This window comes from Podarcis pityusensis (assembly GCF_964106645.2).
Source record: "Podarcis pityusensis genome assembly, chromosome: 2".
Lineage (NCBI taxonomy): Eukaryota > Metazoa > Chordata > Lepidosauria > Squamata > Lacertidae > Podarcis > Podarcis pityusensis.
The window spans coordinates 113959104-113986961 of record NC_138029.1 but is presented as its reverse complement, the minus strand read 5'-3'; the positions used below and the strand labels follow the sequence as shown (position 1 = coordinate 113986961).

Genomic DNA, 27858 nt, shown 5'->3' with positions numbered 1-27858 from the left:
TCCTGGGGTATTGGCAGCTGCCCATTGGTGCCAAGTGGTGACAATAGACCCGTTCCGACCTAATACAGTGGTACCTCGGGTTACATACGCTTCAGGTTACACACGCTTCAGGTTACAGACTCCGCTAACCCAGAAATAGTACCTTGGGTTAAGAACTTTGCTTCAGGATGAGAACAGAAATCGTGCGGCGGCAGCGGGAGGCCCCATTAGCTAAAGTGGTGCTTCAGGTTAAGAACAGTTTCAGGTTAAGAACGGACCTTCGGAACGAATTAAGTACTTAACCCAAGGTACCACTGTATGTGGAAATTCCAATGTCGCAACAGGACCGCAGACACACAAAAAACACATACAGCTCATGGTCAGTGACTCTATACTTCTACTATTATTATTATTTTTTTGCATCAGTCCACAAAAAGTTCTCCCCATGGGCAAATGGGCACCAGCTCCAACTTTCCATGAGCTCTTTCCTCCACGAAAGGATTGGCGTGCCGGTGTGGCAACAGAGCCGGACTTAGGGTGGTGTGGGCCGTTTCCCCACAAAGGCCGAAGAGCCAAGGGAGTGCAAAACTGAGAAGATCCATAATTGAGAAGATCCACTTGGGGGCGCCACATTTTGGCCTCACGCAGGGTGCCATATTATGAAAGATTTCCCAAGTCCGCCCCTGGTGGCAAGTCCACAGCCTTGCCAGCATTGATGTTAACGTCAGGCCAATCCATCTCTCCTGCTTTTGGGCTGCATACATCCTAAACAGTCCGCCGGAGGAAGTCTAGGAAGAAGGAGGTCTTCGTCTTTGGTTCCTGCTATCCTAGACGGGCCTCCTCTCCAAAGAACGAAAGGCAAATATGGCTGGTTTACACAGGCCCGTTGGGTTGGTGTCTGTCAGGCTGTGACAAGGTTTGGTAAAGGAGGGATCGGAGAAATCTGGGGTACGAGTCCTTCTCCATCAGGCCGTATATGCGCCGCTGAGCCTGTTCGAAGCACGAACGAGTGGGTAGCAAAATGTTCCGATTTGTGATGTCTCTGGTCTGGCAGTCAAGGTTCACCTGCAAACATGAGATGGAAGTGGTCAGGTTATATGCCAGGAAATGGCTGTTGCTACAGCGATTTAAACAACTGCTAGCACACAGGGAACCAGGCAGAGGGCCTTCTTGGTAGTGGCGCACACCCTGTGGAATGCCCTCCAATCAGATGTCAAGGAAATAAACAACTACCTGACTTTTAGAAGACATCTGAACGCAGCCCTGTTTAAAGGTAAAAGGACCCCTGACCATTAGGTCCAGTCGTGGCCGACTCTGGGCTTGCGGTGCTCATCTCGCTTTACTGGCCGAGGGAGCCAGCGTACAGCTTCCGGGTCATGTGGCCAGCATGACTAAGCCGCTTCTGGCGAACCAGAGCAGCGCACGGAAACACCGTTTACCTTCCCGCCGGAGTGGTACCTATTTATCTACTTGGACTCTGACGAGCTTTCAAACTGCTAGGTTGGCAGGAGCAGGGACCAAGCAATGGGAGCTCACCCCGTCGCGGGGATTCGAACCGCCGACCTTCTGATCGGCAAGTCCTAGGCTCTGTGGTTTAACCCACAGCGCCACCCGCGTCCCAGCCCTGTTTAGGGAAGTATTTAATGTTTGGTGTTCTATTGTGCTTTTAATATTCTGTTGGGAGCCATCCAGAGTGGCTTGGGAAACCCAGCCAGATGGGCAGGGTGATAATAATAATAATAATAATAATAATAATAATAATAATAATACAGTCATAGCTGCAGGGGAGAATTGGAGCACTGAAAACAGGCGTCTGTGGGTCAGGATGGAGAGGCGTGGCCAAAATGGCAGTAGGATACCAAAGGTAGCATCAAGCAGGGAGTTGGGAAAAAGAAATTACTAGGTCCGGATTAACTCATAGGCAAAGTGCAGTGTAGAGCGGAGGTGGAGAACTGGCAGGAAGATGATTTGGTGACTCGGGTCACATCCAATACCATACAGTCAAAGCACATCTCTCTCCCCCCCCCCCCGATGACGATGATATGTTCATATTCCACCTCAAGGTGGTGTACACCCTTCTCCTCCTCTTCAATTTTTCCTCACAATGACCGTGTGAGGTAGGAGAGATAGTGGCTGGCCCAAGGTCACTCAGTAGGCTTCTTGGGTGAGTGGAGATTCAAACCATGGTCTCCCAGGTCCTAGTCCAGGACTTTACCCACACCATTACAGTGTAGGGCCGGCGCACCTATGAGGCAAGGTGAGGCGACCGCCTCAGGCGACAGAGTTCTGCGGCACAGCAGATCCTGATGTCAATCTTTCTCCCCCACTCTTGTTCCTGATGCAGAACTTCCCTGACCCTTTCTTCCCTGGCGCAGAGGTGGGGGGTGCCATGTCAAGGTCTGCTTCAGGTGGCGAAATGTCTTGGGCCAACCCCTGGTTAAGAAAACCTCACCCATCCCTCTGCCTCCACCTCAGAAAAGAAGACCAGCTCATTCAAAAGGCATTTTGGGTGAGGATAGTTTTGGAAGCGTGCTTATCGAGCCCAGTTCTCTTACCTCTTTGGGGGCGTGGATGGTGACGTATTGGTCATAGATCTTCTTGGCGCTGTCCTGGAGTTTGTCGCAGCCTCGCAGCTTCCGGTAGTCTTCGCACGCTAGCCAGAAATCCAAATTCTCTTCGCTGAACTCTGACTTGAGGAAAGCGTGGAAGACAGACCGTCCATCTGCAGGGAAGAGGGATGGAAGAGTCAGGGGTTTCCCCTCAAAGAATCCAAATTATTTTATTGGAATAAAGGGTGCAAATGCTTTAGCTGAGATTTCGGCATTGCAGCAGGCTGGACTGGATTACCCTTTAGGTTCCCTTCCAGCTCTACAATTCCACGATTCTATGAAATTTCTGTACATACCGTATTTTTTGCTCTATAAGACACACCTTTTCCCTCCTAAAAAGTAAGGGGAAATGTGTGTGCATCTTATGGAGCGAATGCAGGCTGCGTTGCTTTCGCTGAAGCCAGAACAGCAAGAGGGATTGCTGTGCAGCAATCCCTCTTCCTGTTCTGGCTTCAGGGATAGCAGTGCAAAGCCTCTTCAACAACATTTGATTCAGAATATTTTTTTTCTTGTTTTCCTGCTCTAAAAACTAGGTGCGTCTTGTGGTCAGGTGAGTCTTATAGAGCGAAAAATACGGTAATTGTTTTCTGCTTCGGATTTTCAGCTCTTGTTTCTTGGAAAGGGAAAATGGGAGGGATAGTATTTCTATGTGGATAAAGGGTAGTAGGCAAATGTAATCAATAATAATTTTATTAATTTAATAATAATAATAATAATAATAATAATAAAAAAAAAAACAAAAAACATAATATGCTGTGGCAGCTTTTCTAAAGATTTTTAGTGGTTCTGAACCACACACTTACATGGATGAAGCAGTAGCTTTTCCAGAGATTCAGCCCATTCTTGCGCCTCCTCAGGAGTCGGCCTATAAGAGAGAAAGTGTCTGAGCAACTGGGAACCAGCTGCCCTCTGAGCCCAGAAGCAATTTGGCCAGAGTTGCATAAGGCTTCCCAGGTCCTACTCTTCACAGCATGGACTGGGGAACCTGTGGCATTCTGGATGTTGTTGGACTACAGATCCCATCTTGCCTCGCCACAGGTTGGTGGTAGTTGCACTAAAGGAACGCTGATATTCTTCTGTGAACTCCTGTGGCGCCTTCAGAGGGGAACTTCAGGGCACAGGTCCAGACTCCCACTCGGCAAAATAACCAGGAATGACCCTAAACGCAGCAGAGCCGGCTTGCTGCCTTGTGAGGCAAGGGAAGTATTGCTGTCTCAAGAGGGCCGCTCCTCATAAGATCATTAAGCCATGGGCCATTTTTGATAACTGCACCACAGCTCAAATCTCCGTCTCTATCCGGCCAACCCATAATTCTACTAGATTCACTCGCAGAAATCAGGCAGATAATCGACAACATCGAGACGAACACACACTCCCTGCACCGCGGACCACTTTTAAAAGAGTTTTGGCCCCAGACCAGATCTAAATGGCCTATAGCTCTTCCTGGAAGAAGAGGTTAAGTGGACGGGTTAACAAGAAGGATTAAAAATTAAAAACGAAAAACAATGTGATTCATTGCTGGCTTATTACAAATGTATTTTCCCCATTACCAATCCATCTCCTCCCCACGTCCCTCCACCTCTTGATTTAAAAAACGCCTTCCTTTGCCATTTCCGTCCAGGTACTTAGTAGCAGGACTAAGAGCTTTCCATGGAATCATAGACTTGCAGGGTTACACCCTGTTAGGCAGGACTGGTCAAGTTGCCTGATGATTGTCTTCCAAAGCAACTTCCCTATTCTGAACTTAAAAATGGAAAGCGTAATGTCGGTGGTCAACAAAAGAGGCTTAAAGATGCTCTCAAGACAAATCTAAAAAAATGTAGTACAAACACCAACAACTGGGAAACACTGGCCTGCGAGTGCTCCAGTTGGAGAACAGCCTTTACCAAAGGTGTCATGGGCTTTGAAGGTGCTCAAACTCAGCACGAAAGGGAGGAAGAAGAAGAAGAAGGAGGAGGAGGAGGAGGAGGAGGAGGAGGAGTTTGGATTTGATATCCCGCTTTATCACTACCTGAAGGAGTCTCAAAGCGGCTAACATTCTCCTTTCCCTTCCTCCCCCACAACAAACACTCTGTGAGGTGAGTGGGGCTGAGAGACTTCAGAGAAGTGTGACCGGCCCAAGGTCACCCAGCAGCTGCATGTGGAGGAGCGGAGACGCGAACCCGGTTCACCAGATTACGAGACTACCGCTCTTAACCACTACACCACACTGGGGAGAAATGTACTAAGAGGAAAGCACACTTGGCAAACCCTCACCGCGATCAACTCCTACCCGGAAACCTATGTCCCCAGTGTGGAAGGATGTGTGGATCCAGAATTGGCCTCCACAGTCACTTACGGACTCAATGTTAAAACTAAATTCATGGAAAAAATCTTACTCTGCTGCGAGCACTGGTGATGCAATGATGTACACCTGGGGCAGCAGGCTAGTCTAGGGGGACGGGCTAGTATGCACAGCTCTGTCCTGCAACAGAGGGGAGTAGTCCAGGGAGGGGCTTATGAGAACAAGCCAGGGCTGCAACTACTGCCCTGACCCATTATCTCCCACATCTCTTCATCTAATGGTAGGGCCGGCCCTGACAGAGATACAGAATAATAACTGTATGGTCCACTGAAGCCTCACCCCCCCTCTCACAAACACACACGCACACACACACACACACACACACACACACACACACACACAGTTCTTGTTAGAATAAGAGAGCTAAATTACCTTAGGGATTGAATTTCATTACCCCCCGAGCTCCATAACCTTAGGAAGTTTCTCTTATTTTTCCTCCTTTTGAAAAGAAAGAAAGAAAAAGTAAATCAAATGCAAAGAGGCAGCGGAAGCCAACCTTCAGATTGGTGTGGGGTTTGCCCCCCCGGGGGGCGGTATTCTGCAACACATCATTGATGCAACAAGAGTGCATTAGAGGTGCATTTATCCTGGCCCATCTGAGCATTGTTTCTCTTTCCTAGTTGCTCTGCGGTGCTCCTCTCATGTTAGTGTCCAAGGAGCCACTCCTGAGCTTCTGTGCAACAACAGCAGGTTGTGTTTGTGGGAAACCAACCAGAACATTGGGTACAAAAAGTTACAGGATTGCATCAGGAAGCTATGGGCCATGCACCAATTGGAAAAGAAGTAGTAAGTCCAACCCAAGACATGTTCAGGCAACAAACAGTATTGAAAGCTGGAGCAGATGAACCATTGGCCTGATCTTGTTCTTATCTCAGTAAGTCCTACAAAGTGGATCTAGAGTATTACCCCCATTTTCCACATGTAAGGCAAGATCGGAACTTTATCAGCAATAGGTGTTAGAATCTCTTTAGCATTTTATAGCACCTTTCCCTGCTGAAGTGCCTCAGTAGATACGTTCTTTCGGTCATCTTTACAACAACCTTGAAAGGCAGGCTGCTAGCATTTATCGTTGCCGTACTACAGACCTGGGGGCTCGGGGATTGTTGTCTGCATCTGTTCTGTCTTGAGAGACAATGGACTGTGCCTACAAGAGGTGAAGCCAATCTGCTGCCTTAGCATCACCAAAGTGACCTTCCCTGGGGCGCAGCCCTGGGCAGTGTGTCTGGAGTTCTTGGGCTGCCCAGAGGACAAGACTCCCCTCTTGGCCTTGCTGATGTGGTCCAAAGGAAAGCAGAGCAACAACATTTTGCTCTGTATTTGCTTTTGTTTTTGATATTTGGTTGGAAGCCGCCCAGAGTGGCTGGGGAGACCCAGTCAGATGGGCAGGGTATAAATAATAAATTATTATTATAAATTATGGTAACATTTGGCACCAACTTGGCTGCAGGAGTTGCCGGAAGGAGGCATACAAAGCACCATCTAACAGTCTTAGGGACTCTGCTCTGAATTTGTGTAAGATTTACTCCTTAGCCTTTTCTTCTCCTGAAGATCTCCCACAAAGCAGTGGAGGTTTAAGATTAATAATAATAATAATAATAATAATAATAATAATAATAATAATTTTTTATTTATATCCCGCCCTCCCCAGCTGAAGCTGGGCTCAGAGCGGCTAACAACAAAAGTAACACATCATTCTAAAATCAATTCAAAACCGAATTAATTAAATCACATCCATTGGGCTAGAGTTCTGTGAGGATTACCAAAGGAGGGGGTCAGGCTGTGCCTTGGCCAAAGGCCAGGCGGAACAGCTCTGTCTTGCAGGCCCTGTGGAAAGATGTCAAGTCCCGCAGGGCCCTAGTCTCTTGTGACACAGCGTTCCACCAGATCGGGGCCACAGCCGAAAAAGCCCTGGCTCTGGTTGAGGCCAGCCTAACCTCCCTGTGGCCTGGGACCTCCAAGGCCATCATGGTTTCCCTTCTCTTAGATGGGCTACCTTCCCAGGTTGATGAACCCCATATGCCCCTCACTTCCCTCTACAGCACATGCAGAAATGGCCTTCTTGACCACTGGACCCACTACTGGGTCTGACCCGTTTGCTCAATCCGCTGGAGCCCTAACTCACCAATGGTTTGAGGCCCATTGGCTGCCCTCACCTTGTTTAGATGAAATCCTGCGGGCTCAGGAATACAGTCGTACCTTGGTTCTCGAACAGAATCCGTTCCGGAAGTCTGTTTGACTTCCGAAAATGTTTGAAAACCAAGGCGTGGCTTCCAATTGGCTGCAGGAGCTTCCTGCACTCAATCGGAAGCCGCGGAAACTGTGACGGATGTTCAGCTTCCAAAAAAATGTTCGCAAACCGGAACACTCATTTCCGAGTTTGTGGAGTTCAGGAGCCGAAACGTTCGAGTCGCAAGGCGTTTGAGAACCAAGGTATGACTGTAGTGCAGCTACCCAGCAAGTCGAAGGAGGAGGTGAGATTTAAACCAGGACCTGGAAGATTATAGCTCTGCTTTTAGCTACTCAACTCACCGGCGGCGTTTTTGCCTCTGTTGTGCCTGGCAGTTGCTGTCACCTTCTGATCCCAGATCCGATTCCACACTCGACGCCAGAGACTGAAACACAGAAACAAGAGTTCGAGTTCTGTGATGCCCCAAGGGACCCAGGTGTCCAGTGTCCCACAACCGCTTCCAGAGGCCAGGGGATTTTATGCCGTCCCCTGCATTTCACTGAATTCAGGGCTAGAGTCACCTCAGCTTATGCACAGGGCCCTCTTTATATCTTGAGATATAAAGCCAGACTGGTGACTGGGAGCGGCCGCCGAGACCATATAACACCGGTCCTGAAAGACCTACATTGGTTCCAAGTACGTTTCCGAGCACAATTCAAAGTGTTGGTGCTGAGCTTTAAAGCCCTAAATGGCCTTGGTCCAGTATACCTGAAGGAGCCTCTCCACCCCCATCGTTCTGCCCGGACACTGAGGTCCAGCGCCGAGGGCCTTCTGATGGTTCCCTCACTGCAAGAAGTGAGGTTACAGAGAACCGGGCAGAGGGCCTTCTCGGTAGTGGCGCCCACCCTGTGGAATGCCCTCCAATCAGTTGTCAAGGAAATAAACAACTATCTGATTTTTAGAAGACACCTGCAAGCAGCCCTGTTTAGGGAAGTTTTTAATGTTAGAAGTTTTTATTCTGTTGTTAGTGTTCTGTTGGGAGCCGCCCAGAGTGGCTGGGGAAACCCAGCTAGATGGGCGGGATATACATATCATGATTATTATTTAGGTTCTCAAAACATTTAAAGGGAGGGGGGAATGGGGCCTCTGTAAAGGTCATCCAAGACAATTCTCCTTAATATGTAAATGTTGTTACAGTGGTACCTCTGGTTAAGAACTTAATTCATTCTGGAGGTCCCTTCTTAACCTGAAACTGTTCTTAACCTGAGGTACCACTTTAGCTAATGGGGCCCCCCGCTGCTGCCGTGCGATTTCTGTTCTCATCTTGAGGTAAAGTTTTTAACCCGAGGTACTACTTCCGGGTTAGCTGAGTCTGTAACCTGAAGCGTTTGAAACCCAAGGTTCCACTGTATTGATTATTATTATTCAATCAGTGAGTCACTTAACTCACAAGAGGTTTCAAAGACCCATCCCCTCACAGTACTCTCAGCCACAGGAGTCAGTTAAGCTACAATGGCATCAGCAAACCTACTAGACAAAGGACTTTGCCTCTCAGATCCTTTGCATCACTTATTAGTCTCTGGTCCCCCTCTAGAGAACCCAGGAGTCCAGGCTCCCAGGCCCTTTGGCATAACCCTTCCTTGGTAATGAATTATCAGCTTTCTATTTAGCCTCGGGATGTGCTTTTCTGTCTCGCTCTCTCTCTTTTTTTCACTGCAGGAAATTCCAGAGATTAAAACCATTGGGAACAAAGACACTAAAATATTTATACAACCCAGCTAAAATAAAATAAAATCTGGGCTCGCAGTTTCTCCTGGAAGTGGTGTGCGGTGGCGGGTGAGTTTGTGGAAAGAAGAAAGATGGACGTTAAGCAACAAGTAAGAGGACCTTAAGGTCCATGAATAGTCATAGTTTAGAGGTCCCGGGCCCTATGGAAGTCAGATTATCCTCCACCAGGGCCAGGGCCTTTTCAGTGATGGCTCCGACCTGGTGGAATGCTCTGTCCCATGAGGCCAGGGCCCTGCAGGATTTAACTTCCTTCCGCCGGACCTGTAAGACAGAGCTATTCCGCCTGGCTTTTAATTTGAACTTAGTCTGATCTTTTATTCCCCTTCCTTCCTTCCCTCCCCCTCCCCTTTTTATGAAGATTACCCGCTCTGGGATCCCACAGCTAATTCTCCCTTGGTCTCCTCGCTGGCCCAAATAGGACTAATTTAGCCAGCTAGCCCTGTTGATCATCTAATGTTTATTGGATGGATTTCCCCCCTAAATTGATTTTTGAATTCTGATTTTATTGTTATTCACGTTTTATACTGCACTTTATGCTGTTTTTTGTTGCATCAATTAAGTGTTTTAAATTTGTTGTTAGCCGCCCTGAGCCTGGTTTCCTGAACTGGGAAGGACAGGGTATAAATAATTTTTGTTTATTATTATTATTATTAACAAAAGGGCAGTGCTGTGTGAGGAGGAGTAATGGCCGCCCACTGACTTTGTTGGACCCTCCGAAGAGATTCCTCAAGTGCTGCTTGGCCGCCGCAACTCTCCCTCTGAGGCGTCGCTCTTTCCTCAAAGACTTAGGGGACGGCAAGCTCCACCCGCTTCCTGTTTTGTCCACCACCTCGGTCTCCCCTGGGCACGGCACCCCCTTTTGGTCCAGGCGGCCCTCGCTGCGGGATCGCCACACCCCTCCGGGGTCTTGCAGGGGGATCTGGAGGCAGGTGGACACTTCTGCGCCCTCCAAGAGGATGCTGGGAGGGGAGGGCTTCTCCTGGCTGGGAGCCTCGTGGTCACCCCCGGACTCCGACTCCTCGAAGCTCTGGTGCCGCCTTCGGAGGGTGCTCCTGTGCCAAGGGAAAAAATCGCAGTCTACCAGGCAGCCTTCGGAGCCACATTTCTGGAGGGGGCTTAGCATCTGTGTGGGAGAGAGAGAGAAATTATGGCTATTTTGGTTTAAATGTCCAGTAGCCCAACTAAGGTAAAGGTAAAGGGACCCCTGACCATTAGGTCCAGTCGTGGCCGACTCTGGGGTTGCAGTGCTCATCTTGCTTTATTGGCCGAGGGAGCCGGCGTACAGCTTCCAGGTCATGTGGCCAGCATGACTAAGCCGCTTCTGGCGAACCAGAGCAGCGCACGGAAACGCCGTTTACCTTCCCGCCGGAGTGGTACCCATTTATCTACTTGCACTTTGACGTGCTTTCGAACTGCTAGGTGGGCAGGAGCAGGGACCGAGCAACGGGAGCTCACCCCGTCGCGGGGATTTGAACCACCGACCTTCTGATCGGCAAGTCCTAGGCTCTGTGGTTTAACCCCTAGAAGCCCTACTACTAGCCTACAAACAGCTCAGCCGGCCTGCTTTTATAAGGCAGCCGGCGGTCAACATGGTAACAACAACAACGCAGGGTTTCCCGCCTAAATTAACTGACGTGGACCTGAGTGAAAACTATATACACGATACCCCTGGTGGCTAGGGTCAGAACTTCAATACATAACATAACCAGTCCTACAAACAGATGAGCTAGGGAAGACGAGTTTGGAAGGAGAACGACTGAGAAAATTGAGGGCAAAGGGGAGAAGGACGAAGGATAGTATAAGCAATTTCAGAGAATTCTATGGCATCATCATCATAATCATCATCATTTATTGAGTTTATATACCGCCCTATACCCAGGGGTCTCAGGGCAGTTCACAGAATAAAATCATGATATAAAACCACAAAATACCTAATAAAAACAACAACCCAATAGCTCCGTCCCCATAAAAAAACACATTTTAAAAGGGCATAGGATGTCAATCGGATCAACCAAAGGCCTGGTTAAAAAGTAACATTTTTGCCTGGCGCCTAAAGGTGTATAAATGAAGGCAGCAGGCGATCTTCCCTGGGGATAGCGTCCCACAGACAGGGAGCCACTGCAGAGAAGGCCCCGTTCTCGTGTTGCCATCCTCTGATGGGTCATGCAAACGCTTTGTACAAAACATGAAAACAAGGAAAGTCTTAGACTTTGCAGAAAATAGGGATGCCTTTAACAAGGATATAATAATAATAATAATTTATTATTTGTACCCCGCCCATCTGGCTGGGTTTCCCCAGCCACTCTGGGCGGCTTCCAACAAAGATGAAAAATACACTAAAATATCACATATGAAAAACTTCCCTGAACTGGAGATAAAGAGACGAGCAAGGGTGGGTTTTACACATCAATTTGAAAGAATCGTCCAAAGCATTGTTCTAATTCAGTATTTGTCAAGCTTCTTATGTCTAGGGAGCAGGTCTCCACATGAGTGTCTCTCTTATTTTTGCCACAGGGCCTCTGTGAACTCTGGAAGATGATGGGAAGTTCCTACAGAGTGCAGGGGGCACGTCAAGTCTTCACACTCTCTAGATCGCCAGGCTAATGGCCAGTCAGAAAAAGATGTTATTTTGAGCCCCTCAAAATTTTGGGCCACCCAGGCTCTGAGCACCTTCCTCTCTTCACTTAAGCCACAATCGAATGCCTGCTTTCCTGGGAGTAATCCCCGCTGGAATCGGTGGGGATTACTTTTGAGGAATTGCGCTGTCAGACAATGGCCTGCAGGGATCCCATCCATTTGCTCTCTCGCTGGGAATCTCTCCAAGGCAGATAATATCTGAGAGAAGCTCATTAAAGAATTATCTGGCCGGGTCTTGGCATCAATGATGGAAAGGCATGTGGGGATGAATTGTATTCCTCTTGGTCACGGGTAGGCAACCTAAGGCCCGGGGGCCAGATCCGGCCCAATTGCCTTCTAAATCCAGCCCGCGGATGGGTCGGGAATCAGTGTGTTTTTACATGAGTAGAATGTGTCCTTCTATTTAAAATGCATCTCTGGGTTATTTGTGGGGCATAGGAATTTGTTCATTTCCCCCTTCAAAATATAGTCTGGCTCCCCACAAGGTCTGGGGGACAGTGGATCGGCCCCCTGCTGAAAAAGTTTGCTGACCCCTGCTCTTGGTCCACCCACCCTTTATTACCATCGTTTCCCTTGTCGCGAATGCTTTCCAGAATATCACCTACGTCATAGGCAACCGTAATGAACAGCAACAGGGAAGGCTGGTCAGTTAAGCTAAATGGGGGTGGACCCCCCAACCTCAGCCTGGGCTCCCACCTCCCTGCCTTCTTACAACCAGTCATGGGGGTCTCATGACTGCAATCATAGATCAGGAATTCTAACATCCACTGCCTGTCTGTTTTCTCCTCCTCCTCCAACTCAGGATTGCCCTTGCAGAACATAGCAGGGAGCAGGTGGAAGAGAATCCAACTATTCCTTGACTCCACCGACTGCCCAAACAGAACCAGTCACCAGAAGTTAGGCCAAGGAAAGCGGATAAGATCAAGGCCGCCTGTGGAAAATGCTTTGTGGCCAAGCAGGCATTTGATCACTCCAAACCATCACTCCCGCCAATCTTCATCCAATCTAGTTTCTGGCCTGGTTTTTGCCCGTGAAACAACATTGGTTGTCCTGACAGATAACCAAGGCTAGGACAAGGACCTCAAGTCTTTAAGCAGGGGCCTCACCCAGATATCCTGTTTCCAGACCATTCGCCCTGATTTGCCAGCACAAAATTCACGCAGAGGTTAAATGGCAATGCTATTTTTTTGTTTGCGTGCAGGTTACTTGACACTGAGCGATGTCATGGTTGCCCCACACTTTCAAGGGCATCTTCCCACACTTTTCTGACTACAAAAATCCCGCCGTTCCAGTTTGTTTTGGAGGCGGGCAGGCAAACTTTTTTTTTAAACTGCGTTACGATGAGTCTGGTCATTGGTCCACCCAGCCTACACTGACTGGCAGAGGCTCTTCAGAATTTCTAGCTAGGATCTCTCACAGCTTTTCCTGAAGATACCAGGGATTGAACCTAGAATCTTCCATATGCAAAGCCAGGTACTCTACTGGTGAGCTATGTCCCTTCATTACTCCGAATGCTATAGCTTGAATTTGCTGGTATATGATGGAATCATATCAGCAAAACAGTGAAGGAACCAGCCAGACCATCTCTGTGGACAGTTGAAGCCGGTTCTCAATACAATCCAAATAACTTTATTGTACTAGTCATTGAAGGGACACGGGTGGCGCTGTGGGTTAAACCACAGAGCCTAGGACTTGCCGATCAGAAGGTTGGCGGTTCGAATCCCCGCGACAGGGTGAACTCCCGTTGCTCGGTCCGTGCTCCTGCCAACCTAGCAGTTGGAAAGCACGTCAAAGTGCAAGTAGGTAAATAGGTACCACTCTGGCGGGAAGGTAAACGGCATTTCCGTGCGCGGCTCTGGTTCGCCAGAAGTGGCTTAGTCATGCTGGCCACATGACCCGGAAGCTGTCTGCGGACAAATGCGGGCTCCCTTGGCCAATAAAGCGAGATGAGCGCCGCAACCCCAGAGTTGGTCACGACTGAACCTAATGGTCAGGGGTCCCTTTACCTTTACTAGTCATTGGCCATGACAAATGTGAACCAAAAATGAATACAGTAGATGCTTGGGTTGCGAACGTGATCAGTGTGGGATGCACGTTCGCAACCCGCAGCGCTCGCAACCCGCAGCGGCGCGTCTGCGCATGTGCGGGTTGTGATTCGGCGTTTCTGCGCATGCGCAAAGCGCGATTTAGCACCCGGAAGAAACCCGGAAGTAACCTGTTCTGGTACTTCCGGGTTTCAGTGGGTCCGTAACCTGAAAAAACGCAGCCTGAAGTGTCTGTAACCCGAGGTATGACTGTACAAGCAAAATGGGGTTGAAGCTGGTTAAAGAATACTTCAAGGCAGGACTGGAGAACCCTTTCGGACCTGGGGCCCAGTGCCCTCATCCCACTGGCCAACTTTGACAGGTGGACTGGACAACTCGCCTTGTAATCGTGTGATGTCATTAAGAGACCACATGATTGACAGATGGGATGTCACACCCACCTGCCCAAATCCCTTGCACGGGGTTCCCAGTGACATAGCCAGGCCATAGCTGCCAATGTTTCCCTTTTTTTTAAAGGGAAATTCCCTTATTCCAAATAGGATTCCTCGCAAGAAAAGGGAAAAGTTGACAGCTATGAGCCAGGCCCATGCTTTGCAAGCCTCCTTCATGCTGCTCCTTTCCACCTCCAATGGTGAGTGGGCAGGTAAGGAATGCTATAAATCCTACAAATAAATCCTACAGATAAATAGGTTTTGTCATAAACCTTACAGGCTCTTCTACAGCAGAACATGAAGCGTTGCCGCATGTCTTCCCATGGCTCCCCTTACCAGCTACGCTCCCACCCCAATTAATGTGGGGGGGGGGGCATTCAGTGAATGGTATGATGACATTATTCTGCAAGTTCCCCTGCTCTCCCCTCTTTCTCTCCAGACTCAACTTCACTGGTTGCTATTGCAGGACAGTGTGGCGGTTGTGTTATGCCTTTAGTAACCCTACACTTTACAGAACGAGGCAGGGGACACAGCCTCTTCCAGACAGCCCGTTTATGGAGCGTGCATTTGGATTTCAAAAGCCGCTTCGGGGTAAAAAGAGCCCCATACCCACGTTAGTTGCACAACCTGATGATTATCAGCTTGTAGTCAGAGAGAGATAGGCTTTTTCCACTGGCAGCAGCAACACAGCGGAACGTCTTCCCTGCCAATAACCAGGAGACTTCATCTGTTTAGGACATAGCAGTTTGGACAGGCACACCTCCCCCCTCCCCCGATTTCCTGAACCTCTTGCATTTTATTGCTTTTAATGGCTGTTCTAACTCTTTTTATTGTTTGCTGTTTTTATGGGCTTATTTTATTGTACGTTTTAATGGCAGATCTTTTTCTTTTTTTATGTTCAGACGAAATTGCTTAACTGCGTATTTTCATTATGTGCGTTTATGTTATTTGCCAGTTTTTATTCTTGTTTAAATAAAAAAAAATATAACACACACACACACCTTCTACCTGTAAAACTGTAGAGAGCCGCCACAGCTTTGGGGGTGCTTTTTGGGAGAGGTCCCATCTTGTCCCCTCTGCTTATGGCTGCAGCTGCATCCTGTATTGTGGGCACAGCAGTTGAGCCAAATTGACATTTCTGGTGCTGTGCTTGCACCATGCTGAATTCTCTCTTGCCAGCTCCCCTCTCAGTAACCAGCAGTGACGCACAGCATTGAGAAGCCGGAAGATCAACGCAGCCTCACCAGCAGCATCCCACCGGTGTCGCCCCACTGACTGCTACTATGCTTATCTTACTGTTGAGGTGGCCAACAGTGTGAGTGTCTAAAAAATTCCCATTGGTTTGCCCTCTGCAGCCTTCCTGGGTGTGTGGGAGAGAAACCCTCCCATCAGACTTTTTCAGATCAGGAAGCGCAGGCACCTGGGGAGGCTGCTGAACGCTGGAGAAATGTTTAGTTGGAAGGGAGAAACACACCCGCACCTTCAGCTCCAAAACAAACTAAGTTCAAGACCCCACCTGTTATGTAGTGTAGTTTCACCCTGGGCCAACAGGGGGATACTGTATATAGTTTTCACTCAGGTCTGTAGATAGTTTTCACTCAGGTCCGCGGCAGTTATTTTAGGCGGGAACTCTGGGCTGTTGTGGTTACAATGTTGACAGCCGGCTGCCTATAAATACAGGCCGGCTGAGCTGTTCGCAGTCAGTTCTATTCCAGCTTACCATAATAAAGAGCTACATGAAGAAATCGCTGTGCCGGCTGCTATGTCAACCCACGACTTAACTCTGGCGACGAAGGTGGGATAGATGGACATCAGAGCACAGCCAGATGCGGCCAGCCTCTGAACTGAGCTGAATCACTGAGCTGAATCACAGAGCGAAATCACTGAGCGAAATCACTGGGCAGAACCAATTCAGAGCTGACTGTTCTGGCTAGAGCACTGTGTTCCATCCATCGCCCTTCACGCCGGCATCGGAATCATGGCTTCACTTGTGCCTCTACCGCCGTTTGCGCCAGCCTCTGAATCATGGGACTCCTACCTCGCTCGGTTCGACTGCTACCTCCAAGCCAACGAGCTGACAGCAGTATCAAAGGATCGGAAGCGGGGCCTATTCCTCAGCCTCTGTGGGCCTGAGGTGTTTGAGACGGCCCGAGCGTTGGTTGCGCCTGAAGCAGTCCAGGCAACACCATGGGACACGATCCAAGAGAAGCTCCGCAACCACTACGCACCAAAGCCGTCCAAGATTGCTGCCCGCCATGCGTTCTACCACCGGAACCAGGCAGAGGGGGAGTCAATCAACAACTACACCACCGCCCTGCGACAGGCTGCAATGCACTGTGAGTTCCGAGACTTAGACGATGCCCTGATGGATCGAATCGTCTGCGGGGTCCGGGACATCCATCTGCAACGGCGCCTCCTAGCCAAGCCAGACCTCACGCTACAGAAAGCCATTGAGGAGGCTGTGGCCTCAGAAGCTGCTGAACGCTCCGCCCAGGAGATCCGCAAGTCCAGCAGCCCGCGTCTTGCTAGGGCGCCAGTTCCGGTGCATCATGAAGAGGCCAGCAGTGAGGAGGCATCCTCCAGTGAAGACGAGGACGTGCACCAGACAAAGCGGGAGCGCAGGAAGTTCCAACAGAAGTCCAAGGGCCAACCGGAATGTGCTGGCTGCGGAGGCAACCATTCCCGTGCCAAGTGTCGATTCAGAGACGCCATCTGTAGGAAGTGTTCCAGAAGGGGCCACATCGCTAAGGTCTGCCGATCGGCTCCGTCTGACACCCCCCCTTCATCGACTCGCAAGTCCAAGTCTTCACTCCAGTCTGCCAAGGAAAGTTGTTTCGCTCTCACCAACTGCCGCTGCCCGTCTGGAACCACGATTGGCCAAACCGACTCGCCTACGCGACGCAAGCTGAACGTCACGGTGCTCATTGAAGGAGCCCCATGTGACATGGAGATCGACACCGGGTCTGCCCTGTCCATCGTGTCATGGAGCACCATCAAAAGACTGGTACCCAGAGTGTCCAAAAGGCAACTCGACTCTCACCGCGTACACCTGAGAGACTACCAGGGAAACGACATTCCCGTGGTAGGCGTTGGCCGGTTCCGGATCGCCTTCAAGGATTTTTCGGGCCTGCTCCGGTTGGTGGTGGTCGAAGGTCAGCGGCCAAGCCTCCTAGGGCTAGACTGGTTTGATGCCCTCGGCCTGGGAGTCACCGGCATCAACTGCATCTCTAACGCAGAGACTGAGGGTCTGGTCAAAGACTTTGCCGAGGTTTTTGACGGCACCTTGGGCCAATATACAGGTACGCCCATCTCCTTTAGCCTTGATCCACAAGTCGCCCCCATCAAGCTAAAGCCACGCCGGGTTCCCTTTGCTCTCAAGGCTAAGGTGGACGAACAACTGGACAAACTGATCGCCCAAGGAGTTTTGGAGCCGGTTGACCACGCAAAGTGGGAAACCCCCATCGTCACGCCTGTCAAGCCAGATGGGTCGGTGAGAATCTGCGCTGACTACAAGTGCACGATCAACAAGGCACTTCAGCAGCACGCTTATCCGGTTCCTGTTGTCCAACACCTGCTGCATTCCCTGGGTGAGGGTAAGGTCTTCGCTAAGCTGGACCTTGCCCAAGCCTATCAACAACTGCCAGTCGATGATGCCACTGCTGAAGCCCAGACGATCGTCACCCACCGGGGGGCATTCCGTTGCCGCCGGTTGCAGTTCGGGGTGAGTGTGGCTCCTGGCATCTTCCAAAGCCTTATGGAGCGTCTCCTGCAAGGGCTTCCGGGCGTGGTACCATATTTTGATGACGTCTTGGTGTCTGCAGACTCACACCAGCAGCTGTTCGAGCGCCTCCGTGCCGTGCTGACCAGGTTCCAGGAGGCCAGGCTCAAGGTAAAGAGGGAGAAGTGCCAGATCGCCGTTCCACAGGTAGAGTTCCTGGGCTATCTTATCGATGCCTCCGGTCTTCATCCAACCACATCCAAGATCCGCGCTATCCAGCAGGCCCCCACCCCAAAGAACAAAACGGAGTTGCAGGCATTCCTGGGGCTGCTGAACTTTTATAACATGTTCCTGCCCCACAAAGCCACAGTGGCTGAGCCTCTTCACCGACTCCTTAGCACTAAGACGCCTTGGGCCTGGGGTCATCGGGAGACGGCGGCCTTCAACGCGGTCAAGGCTCTCCTTTCTTCAGACAGTGTGCTGGTACAGTACAGTGAATCCAGGCCGCTGGTCCTTGCCTGCGACGCCTCACCTTTTGGCATCGGTGCTGTCCTTAGTCACCGTTTTCCAGATGGAAGAGAAGCACCGCTCGCCTACTTTTCCAGGACACTATCTCCGACGGAACGGAATTACAGCCAGCTCGACAAGGAGGCATTGGCACTTGTGGCTGGAGTGAAGAGGTTCCATGAATACCTCTATGGCAGGACTCTTGCCAGCTCCCCTCTCAGTAACCAGCAGTGACGCACAGCATTGAGAAGCCGGAAGATCAACGCAGCCTCACCAGCAGCATCCCACCGGTGTCGCCCCACTGACTGCTACTATGCTTATCTTACTGTTGAGGTGGCCAACAGTGTGAGTGTCTAAAAAATTCCCATTGGTTTGCCCTCTGCAGCCTTCCTGGGTGTGTGGGAGAGAAACCCTCCCATCAGACTTTTTCAGATCAGGAAGCGCAGGCACCTGGGGAGGCTGCTGAACGCTGGAGAAATGTTTAGTTGGAAGGGAGAAACACACCCGCACCTTCAGCTCCAAAACAAACTAAGTTCAAGACCCCACCCCTCACACAAGTAATAAAGAAACACTAAAGCTGGAATTAAGATTGCCGGAAGAAATATCAACAACCTCAGATATGCAGATGACACAACCTTGATGGCAGAAAGTGAGGAGGAATTAAAGAACCTTTTAATGAGGGTGAAAGAGGAGAGCGCAAAATATGGTCTGAAGCTCAACATCAAAAAAACTAAGATCATGGCCACTGCAAATAGAAGGGGAAGAAATGGAGGCAGTGAGAGATTTTACTTTCCTGGGCTCCATGATCACTGCAGATGGTGACAGCAGTCACGAAATTAAAAGACGCCTGCTCCTTGGGAGAAAGGCGATGGCAAACCTAGACAGTATCTTAAAAAGCAGAGACATCACCTTGCCAACAAAGGTCCGTATAGTTAAAGCCATGGTTTTCCCAGTAGTGATGTATGGAAGTGAGAGCTGGACCATAAAGAAGGCTGATCACCGAAGAATTGATGCTTTTGAATTATGGTGCTGGAGGAGACTCTTGAGAGTCCCATGGACTGCAAGAAGATCAAACCTCTCCATTCTTAAGGAAATCAGCCCTGAGTGCTCACTCGAAGGACAGATTGTGAAGCTGATGCTCCAGTACTTTGGCCACCTCATGAGAAGAGAAGACTCCCTGGAAAAGACCCTGATGTTGGGAAAGATGGAGGGCACAAGGAGAAGGAGACGGCAGAGGAGGAGATGGTTGGGCAGTGTTCTCGAAGCTACCAGCATGAGTTTGACCAAACTGCGGGAGGCAGCGGAAGACAGGAGTGCCTGGCGTGCTCTGGTCCATGGGGTCACGAAGAGTCGGACACGACTAAACAACTAAACAACAACAACAAATTAATCCTCAAGTGCCCTGAGAAAGGGGAAATAGAAGCCTCTTTCACAGGGAAATTGGATTCTTTCTGATGGGTGCCCTGGGGACTTTAAAAGAGAGCAGTTTATAAAAACCAGATCAAATTAAAATGAAATCCAAAGTCTCCTCTCTTGCTTATGATGCCTCAGAGAATAGCTGCCAGATCATAAATGGGCATTATGGTTTGACTCAGTGGCAGGAAGCCGTATATGCTCGTGTCCTGGAGCCTCCATTTTGGCCAACTGAAGTCAGGAATGTTTTCCCGCCTCCTTTTAATCCTGTTGTTTGATTTCCATCATTCTTTAAGTGCAGCGCGGACAGGCTCAGCTTGCGAGACATTTCAGATGTGGTGGACTGATTTAGTGGAGAGGAAACTTTTAAATGTCGATGGTACTCTTGGTCTCTCATACACCCTCAAACACAAACAAGCATGCCCGCCTGCCCTGTGTTCAGTTCCTTCTGGAAGATTCTTTGGGTGAAAGATTTGCTCCCCTTTCGGCTAGGGGACTAAGTATTGGCCCTGGTGGGAGGGCGGGAGAGAATTTTTACCTCAGGTCAAATTTTACCAGATTAACTGTTCGCAGTGTGTGTACAGTTGTACCTCGGCTCCCAAACGCCTTGGGAGTCAAATGTTCTGTCTCCTGAACGATCAAAAACTGGAAGTGAGTGTTCTGGTTTTCAAACGTTTTTTTGGAAGCTGAATGTCCGGCGCGGCTTCCACTATTGTTTCCAGCGCGCCTGCGCAATCGGAAACCAATCAGAAGCTACTCCTTGGTTTCCGAACATTTCAGAATTGAACGAATTCCGTTCGACTTCCAAAGTATGACTGTATATGTACAGTGGTACCTCTGGATGCGAACGGGGCTCCGGAACGGATCCCGTTTGCATCCTGAAGCGAACACAACCCGCATCTGCGCATGCGCGGGTTGCGATTTGCCGCTTCTGCACATGCGTGTGGTGTCATTTTGAGCGTCTGCGCATGCGCAAGCAGCAAAACCTGGAAGTAACATGCTCTGTTACGTCCGGGTCGCCGCAGAGCGTAACCTGAAAACGCTCAACCTGAAGCACATGTAACCCGAGGTATGACTGTACATTATTATCATTTTATTACAGTATTCTTATTATTTCCATTTAGCACCACCTTTCACCATCAGGTCCCAAGGCCGGTTGCAGAGATTTAAAATTCCATATTAAAAACAGTTAAAGCAAATTACGGCCACAGAAATGGAATGTGTCCTGGAACCCCCCCCCCCCAAAAAAAAACCCTAAGGCAGAGAGGTGTGTCTTCTTCAGCATAGAGCGGAAACAATATAATAAGGTTCCAGATGCAATTCTGTGGGGAAGGAGTCCCACAATATTGGGGCCACCAACACCTGAACTGTTCTGGGTGGGGGAACCACTAAGATGGCCCCCTTGGACCAAGTGTGTCTACTCTATAGGGAAGGAGGAGTCTTTCAGATATTTAGGGCCCTATGTCATTTAGGGCTTTAAACAATAATGTGACGGCAGAGGGAATGTATTGGCCTGACCTCTGGTCACCTGTGTCATACTGAGACAGGCAGGAGAAGGGGTGAGTAGGAGGAGGAAGAGACAACTCAGTGGAAACACACTGGGTTGGCTCTGCTGGTGTGTTTGCACCACACTAACCTCATGGCTGCCTGACCCCTCCTGTTCCCCATCCCTGTATACAGCAGCAACATGAGCAATGGGAGGTCAAGTGAACGACTGCCCACACAGCCATATGCTATTGCATGTGTGGGAAATACACACACGAGTGTGCGCACACACAGACAACATTGCTTCTAGTAGGATGTCCAACACACACACAAAAAAACACCTTGGGAGATACCAGTCATTGTCTATCCACCAACAGAATGAAGAACCGTTTGTGAAATAAAACAGTTCTTGTGGCGCTGCGGTCTAAACCACTGAGCCTAGGGTTTGCCGATCGGAAGGTTGGCGGTTCGAATCCCCGCGACGGGGTGAGCTCCCATAGCTCAGTCCTTGCTCCTGCCAACCTAGCAGTTCAAAAGCACGTCAAAGTGCAAGTAGATAAATAGGTACCACTCTGGCGGGAAGGTAAATGGCGTTTACATGTGCTGCTCTGGTTCTCCAGAAGGGGCTCCGTCATGCTGGCCACATGACCCGGAAGCTGTACGCCGGCTCCCTCAGCCAATAAAGCGAGATGAGCGCCGCAACCCCAGAGTCGGCCACGACTGGACTTAACGGTCAGGGGTCCCTTTACCTTTAATTATGCAACCTTTGGAAGACAACTAAAGGCAGCCCTTTTTAGGCAAGGTTTTTTTTTTAAAAAAAATGCTTACTGTTTTATTATGGTTTCCTATATGTTGGAAGCCACCCAGAGTGACTGGGGCAACCCAGTCAGATGGGCAGGGTAATAATAATAATAATAATAATAATAATAATAATAATAAATAATAACACATAATAACAACAACCACCACCAGGGTTTTTTTTCAGGGGGAAGCTACAGGAATTGAGTTCCGGCACCTCTTTTTCTAGAAAAATAGCACTAATAATAATAATAATAATAATAATAATAATATACTTCTCTTCCCTGCCCCCATGGCAACACCTGTGCCCCACAATCTGCTCCTGACTCTCAGGAGCAATTTTAAGGAGGCCCATGGGGTGAGATCCTAAGAAAATAAGATATAATGAATCCTGTTCCCGCAGCGTCCAGTTCTCACAGTGACCCACAAGCAGAACAGCAGCTCAGCAGCTCCTCTCCATGCTTCTGCGGTTTCCAGCAACTGGTATTCGGAAACATATTGCCTCTGACAGTGAAAGGGGGAAGTCCCATTGCACAGGCAGACTTCCACTCAGGCAATGTTGGCTGTCGTTCCGTATTATTTACATATCCATTCATTATATTTATTAGCTGCCGGAAAATGTAGATTCATTAGGTAATATAAATGCAAAACTAAGTAAAAGAGTGTGTACATATATACAGTGGTACCTCAGGTTACATACGCTTCAGGTTACATACGCTTCAGGTTACAGACTCCGCTAACCCAGAAATAGTGCTTCAGGTTAAGAACTTTGCTTCAGGATGAGAACAGAAATCGGGCTCCGGCAGCGCAGCAGCAGCGGAGGCCCCATTATCTAAAGTGGTGCTTCAGATTAAGAACAGTTTCAGGTTAAGTACGGACCTCCAGAACGAATTAAGTACTTAACCCGAGGTACCTCTGTATACACACACACACATATATATAAAACGGCAGTTAATACAGTATACATCATCCATGTGAAAAGCCCAACCAGCACAAAAGAATAAAGGAATTGCCAACTTACCACAACTTACGTTTCTACATCAGAAAAGCTAAAAGTTGAAAAGTTAAAAAGCACCATCTCACCTGCTATTACACAACAGAGGTAATGGTTTAAAATGATAGTACAGTGGTACCTCGGGTTAAGAACTTAATTCGTTCCGGAGGTCCGTTCTTAACCTGAAACCGTTCTTAACCTGAGGTACCATTTTAGCTAATGGGGCCTCCCGCTGCCATCGCGCGATTTTTGTTCTCATCCTGAGGTAAAGTTCTTAACCTGAGGTACTATTTCTGGGTTAGTGGAGTCTGTAACCTGAAGCATCTGTAACCCGAGGTACCACTGTAATAAAAAAATATTTAAAACAGTTATGCAAAGCCTAATGAAATGCCTGAGGAAAGTGTTCCGCAACCAGGGAGCCGCCCCTGTAAAGGCCTCAGACGCCATTTGGAGGAAGAGCAGGATACAGAATCATAGAATTCGAATCATAGAGTTGTGGACTTGAAAGGGACCCTGAGGGTCATCTAGTCCAACCCCCTGGAATGCAGGAATCTTTTGCCCACCGTGGGGTTCGAACGCACGACCCGGAGAATAAGAGCCTCATGCTCTACTGACTGAGCTACCTGGGCAAATAAATAAATGTAACAAATAAATAAACACAGCACAGACCACTCGCTCTTGGAATCCGCTCCATATGACGAAGAGCTAGAGTTCATTGGTAGAGGGCAGAATTTGGTAAATGCCTATCCATTCCTTTCCCTGAAGAGTTCACAGCAATGTGCAACTAGCCGAAGGTCATGCCTGACAGTGGATTTGAACCCAAGTCTCCCTCATCCTAGTCTAAAGTATGCATACTGCAGGTCCCTGCATGCAGAAGATGCAAAGTCCAGCTGTGGGCACCTGCAGCCGAAAGGGTCTCGGGCGGACCCTGCCCGAGACCTTGGAGACACACACACATGGGTGGGAAGGTGTTGCCATCCCCTATACAGTCATAAAGGTAAAGGTAAAGGGACCCCTGACCATTAGGTCTAGTCGTGACTGACTCTGGGGTTGCGGCGCTCATCTCGCTTTATTGGCCAAGGGAGCCAGCGTACAGCTTCCGGGTCATGTGGCCAGCATGACTAAGCCGCTTCTTGCAAACCAGAGCAGCGCACGGAAACGCCGTTTACCTTCCCGCCGGAGCCGTACCTATTTATCTACTTGCACTGGTGTGCTTTTGAACTGCTAGGTTGGCAGGAGCTGGGACCGAGCAACGGGAGCTCACCCTGTCGCGGGGATTCGAACCGCCGACCTTCTGATCGGCAAGTCCCAGGCTCTGTGGTTTAACCCACAGCGCCACCCGCGTTCCTTTATACAGTCATGCCTTGGGAGAAATATGCTTCAGGTTGAGCATTTTCAGGTTACGCTCCACGGCGACCCGGAAGTAACGGAATGCGTTACTTCCGGGTTTCGCCGCTTGCGCATGCGCAGGCACTCAAAATGACATCACACGCATGCGCGGAAGTGGCGAATCGCAACCCGTGAATGCTCAGGTGCAGGTTGCATTCGCTTCAGGATGCGAACGGGGCTCCGGAACGGATCCTGTTCGCATCCAGATGTACCACTGTAACATGCAGCTTGGCTCACTTGCTTGAGTCGCCTGCGCAGAGTCCTGCCCTATAGCCATCTGTCTGTGGTGCACCTGTTCGCAGCTTATGGCACCCTGGTTTGCCAGGCACATGGCACACTGGTTTGCCACGTTTGGAGGACTTGGGTGGTGCACGCACACACGCCCTCCCCAAGCGGGTTGGGTTGGCAAATCCGTGGATCGAAAGTAATCACTGGTAATGAACGGGTGTGCATTCCGCATTCCGCCGTGGCTTTTCATCTTCCTCGTCCCCTCGCCTTTCTGGGACAAGCCAGCCTGCTGTCGCTACAGGGAAAGAAGAGTTAATGCATGTGTGTACCCCACGGGAGAGCAAAAGGTCAGGGATGGAGTTTCTGGCTTATGTCTCTGCTGAGACGTAAATCATGCGCTTGCAGAAAAGTCGAAGCAGGGAAGGGAGAAGCCCAGCGCTGGTGCCCTACAAGCCTGCCTGCCCTCTCTCCTTCCCATAGCTGTCAACGTTTCCCTTTTTTAAAAGAGAAATTCCATTATTCCGAATAGGATTCCTCACAAGAAAAGGGAAAAGTTGACAGCTATGCTCCTTCCCCGTCTTCGTCCCATACGCATGGGCACACAGCCCACTGCCAAACCGGCCCAGTCCTCTCTCCCCATCCCTAGAGGCTCTCTCCCCAAAGCCACTCATTTCGTCCATCCATCCATCCACCCGAAAGGTCAAGGAATGTCCAGAACATCAACAACCACCGAAAGAAAAACCAAGGGGGCCATTTGAAGGGACTGCGATAGAAGAGGCTTTTTCTTTGCAGCTAACTTGGGCATGGGCACATCAGCTGGCTGCAACACAACAAGGATTTGGAGACGAGGAGGGTGAGGACTGAGAAAGGTGGGGAGAGGGAGAGAAACAGCCCCCACCCCTCCAATTTCATACCCTTCAACATTTCTCCGATGAAAATATGGGCATCCTATTCAATAATGATATTAAATTTGTTGTTTATACCCCACCCATCTCGCTGGGTTGCCTCACCCACTCTGGGCAACTTCAAACATATATAAAAACATAATAAAACATTAAACATGTGGGGTTTTTTGTGGGGGGAAAAGCACTTCCCTATACAGGGCTGCCTTCAGATGTCTTTTTCTTTGCTTTCCTGCACTCCTTGATAATAAATGTGATAAATAACATACCCTCCAACATTTCTCCGATGAAAACAGGGACATCCTACTCCATAACAACAATAATAATTATAATAATTTTATGATTTGTACTCCACCCATCTCACTGGGTTGCCCCCGTCGCTCTGGGCAGCTTCCAACAAACAAAAACATAATAAAACATTTTTTTTTAAAAATTCCCCATACAGGGCTGTCTTCAGATGTCTTCTAAAGGTTGCCTAGTTACTTATCTCTTCGGCTCAGGGGTTGCATAACTGCAAACCCTCCAACATTTCTCCAGTGAAAATAGGAACGTCCTAAGGCAAAGCGGGACATTCCAGGAAATAGAAACCGGGACGGTTTCCAGACCTGTCCCTGGAAAATAGGGATACTTGGAGGGTCTGCAATTTGTGGGGAGCAAGGATTGCACCCACAATCTGTACCTTCTGGGAACAATAGTTTCGGGCAAGCTTTTTTTCTAGCTGGGCAGAAAGGTCTAGCTGGGCCTTAGGTGTTCGTTTTTCCTGATTTGCAACTGGGTGCTACTATTCAAGGTGTTCCTGTTGTTATATAAGGCGCTTAATAACTTGAGAGCAGTTTACTTGCAGGATCGCCTTGCCCAACTGACCGCTCCTGTTGGCGGGATTGGCACTACTGGAGGTGCCTACATAATATTTATCCATAAATTTCTGAACCGCCCTTCATCCGAAGTTCGTAGGGCAGTTTACAATATGAAAGCACAAAAATATGCAGGATAATAACAAACATAAATGCTAAAGCTATCTATCCTGCTTTTGCCAATACTATCTGTTCTGCTTTTGTAAGTGTGGCAACGACTGGGCTTTGGAACTCCCTGCCACTTGATATTAAGCAGACAGCTTCGCCGTACACTTTCCAGCACCAGCTAAAAGCACTCCTGTTTAGACAAGTCCACCCAGAGGATTAGAAAGCTGAGGTAATTTTAATCCGCTTTAGTATTTTAAGTTTTGTACTTTTTAAAGAAAGGCCTTTTCTTTTCTTTTCTTGTTTTATCTTTTCGTAAACCACTTTGAAGGTTGTTGGGGGTTTTTTTTTGGTGTGTGTTTTTAACAATCAAGTGGTGTATAAATTTTCTGGAATAAATAAATAAATATTCTGGGGAGGGGGGGATACTGTTTTCATTGTATGTCTGCAAATCGCCTTAGCACATATCTAAACTGTGAATAATAATAATAATAATAATAATAATAAAATAATGGTGACGGTTCTTCATTTCTGTTTGATGTAAAAGTATTACCTGATCTCAGTCTTTGAGAATAGGGAGAGGGATATGGCAATGTTGAGATGGAGGGAGGGAGGGATAGATTAAAAAATGGGAACAGAACTGGGGACACAGAAATTTAAGAGGCAAATGCCAGAGGGGAAGCTAGATGTGTCTCTGACAGCAAAGGGTTTTTTAAAAAAATATAAAAAAATAAGTATTCAAAGTGCTACAGCTGCCATCCTAAACCAAATAGGATTTCCTTCTGAGTAAACGTGGCTAAGATTGTGCTGTTAACAGGATTTGCTGTGGCTCAGGTATGGACCACAATAAATCATTTGCCTCTCAAAGTGCTGGAAGATTCCCCGCCGCCCACTCCTAGGCAAAAAAGAATGAGGAAACTGATTCAATAAAGATAATCAAAGTGTACTGACACTGCGTGCCTGTCCTATATTTACAAAACACACAAAGCATGCTCCCCCTTCCCAAAGAACCGTAGTTCACTCCCCACAGAGCTGCTATTCCCACCACCCTTAACAAAACTACAGTTCCCAGCCTGGGGGGTGGGTGGGGCAGGTTTTGCCTTAAATGTGCTATGTAGACACAGCCTCCCTGTCCGTCTCTCTCTGTCTTACATGAAGAACAGTGAGGCAACTGATTCCCTCCAGACAAAGTATACAGAGAGTCAGCAAGAGAGAGCAATTGATTGAATCAGGTGGAGAGAAAGAGGGCGAGAAGAAAAGACAGAGAAATAAATAAACAGGCTGGCACTGGCTTTTCCTGCTCACCTTTCTGTCTCTCACTCGTCTGCAGTCTTTTCCTCTTCCTTACTTTCTCTCTTCCCCACTCTTTCCCTCCTCTTCTGGGCCACAGGAGCAGCCAAACCTCCGCCAGCTAGTTCCTTTGCAGCTCTGAACTGCCTAGTGCTCAAGTCAGCTCCTCCCTCAA

At 48.9% G+C, this 27858-nt stretch overlaps 1 protein-coding gene across 1 annotated transcript; it reads right to left on the bottom strand.

Annotated features, from left to right (window-relative positions):
* Nucleotides 1-363: 363 nt before the first annotated feature.
* On the bottom strand, nucleotides 364-27858 carry LOC308469981 (regulator of G-protein signaling 3-like). The gene is made up of 7 exons (XM_080993154.1): nucleotides 27699-27858; nucleotides 9588-10010; nucleotides 7462-7544; nucleotides 5305-5370; nucleotides 3392-3453; nucleotides 2535-2701; nucleotides 364-1044 (listed from the first exon to the last, which is right to left on the bottom strand). Exons 2-7 carry the CDS (start codon nucleotides 10008-10010, stop codon nucleotides 853-855), a joined length of 993 nt encoding a protein of 330 aa, XP_080849280.1. The 5' UTR covers nucleotides 27699-27858; the 3' UTR covers nucleotides 364-852.

What these genes read in the sequence shown, in the direction of transcription:
- LOC308469981 (XM_080993154.1), bottom strand. Translation starts at nt 10,010, where the DNA reads ATGCTAAGCCCCCTCCAGAAATGTGGCTCCGAAGGCTGCCTGGTAGAC. An exon ending in TCTTCGGAGGGTCCAACAAA is followed by an intron (nt 7,545 to 9,587) that starts GTCAGTGGGCGG and finishes TCTGTGTTTCAG; the next exon opens with TCTCTGGCGTCGAGTGTGGA. An exon ending in AATGAAATTCAATCCCTAAG is followed by an intron (nt 3,454 to 5,304) that starts GTAATTTAGCTC and finishes TCTCTCTTATAG; the next exon opens with GCCGACTCCTGAGGAGGCGC.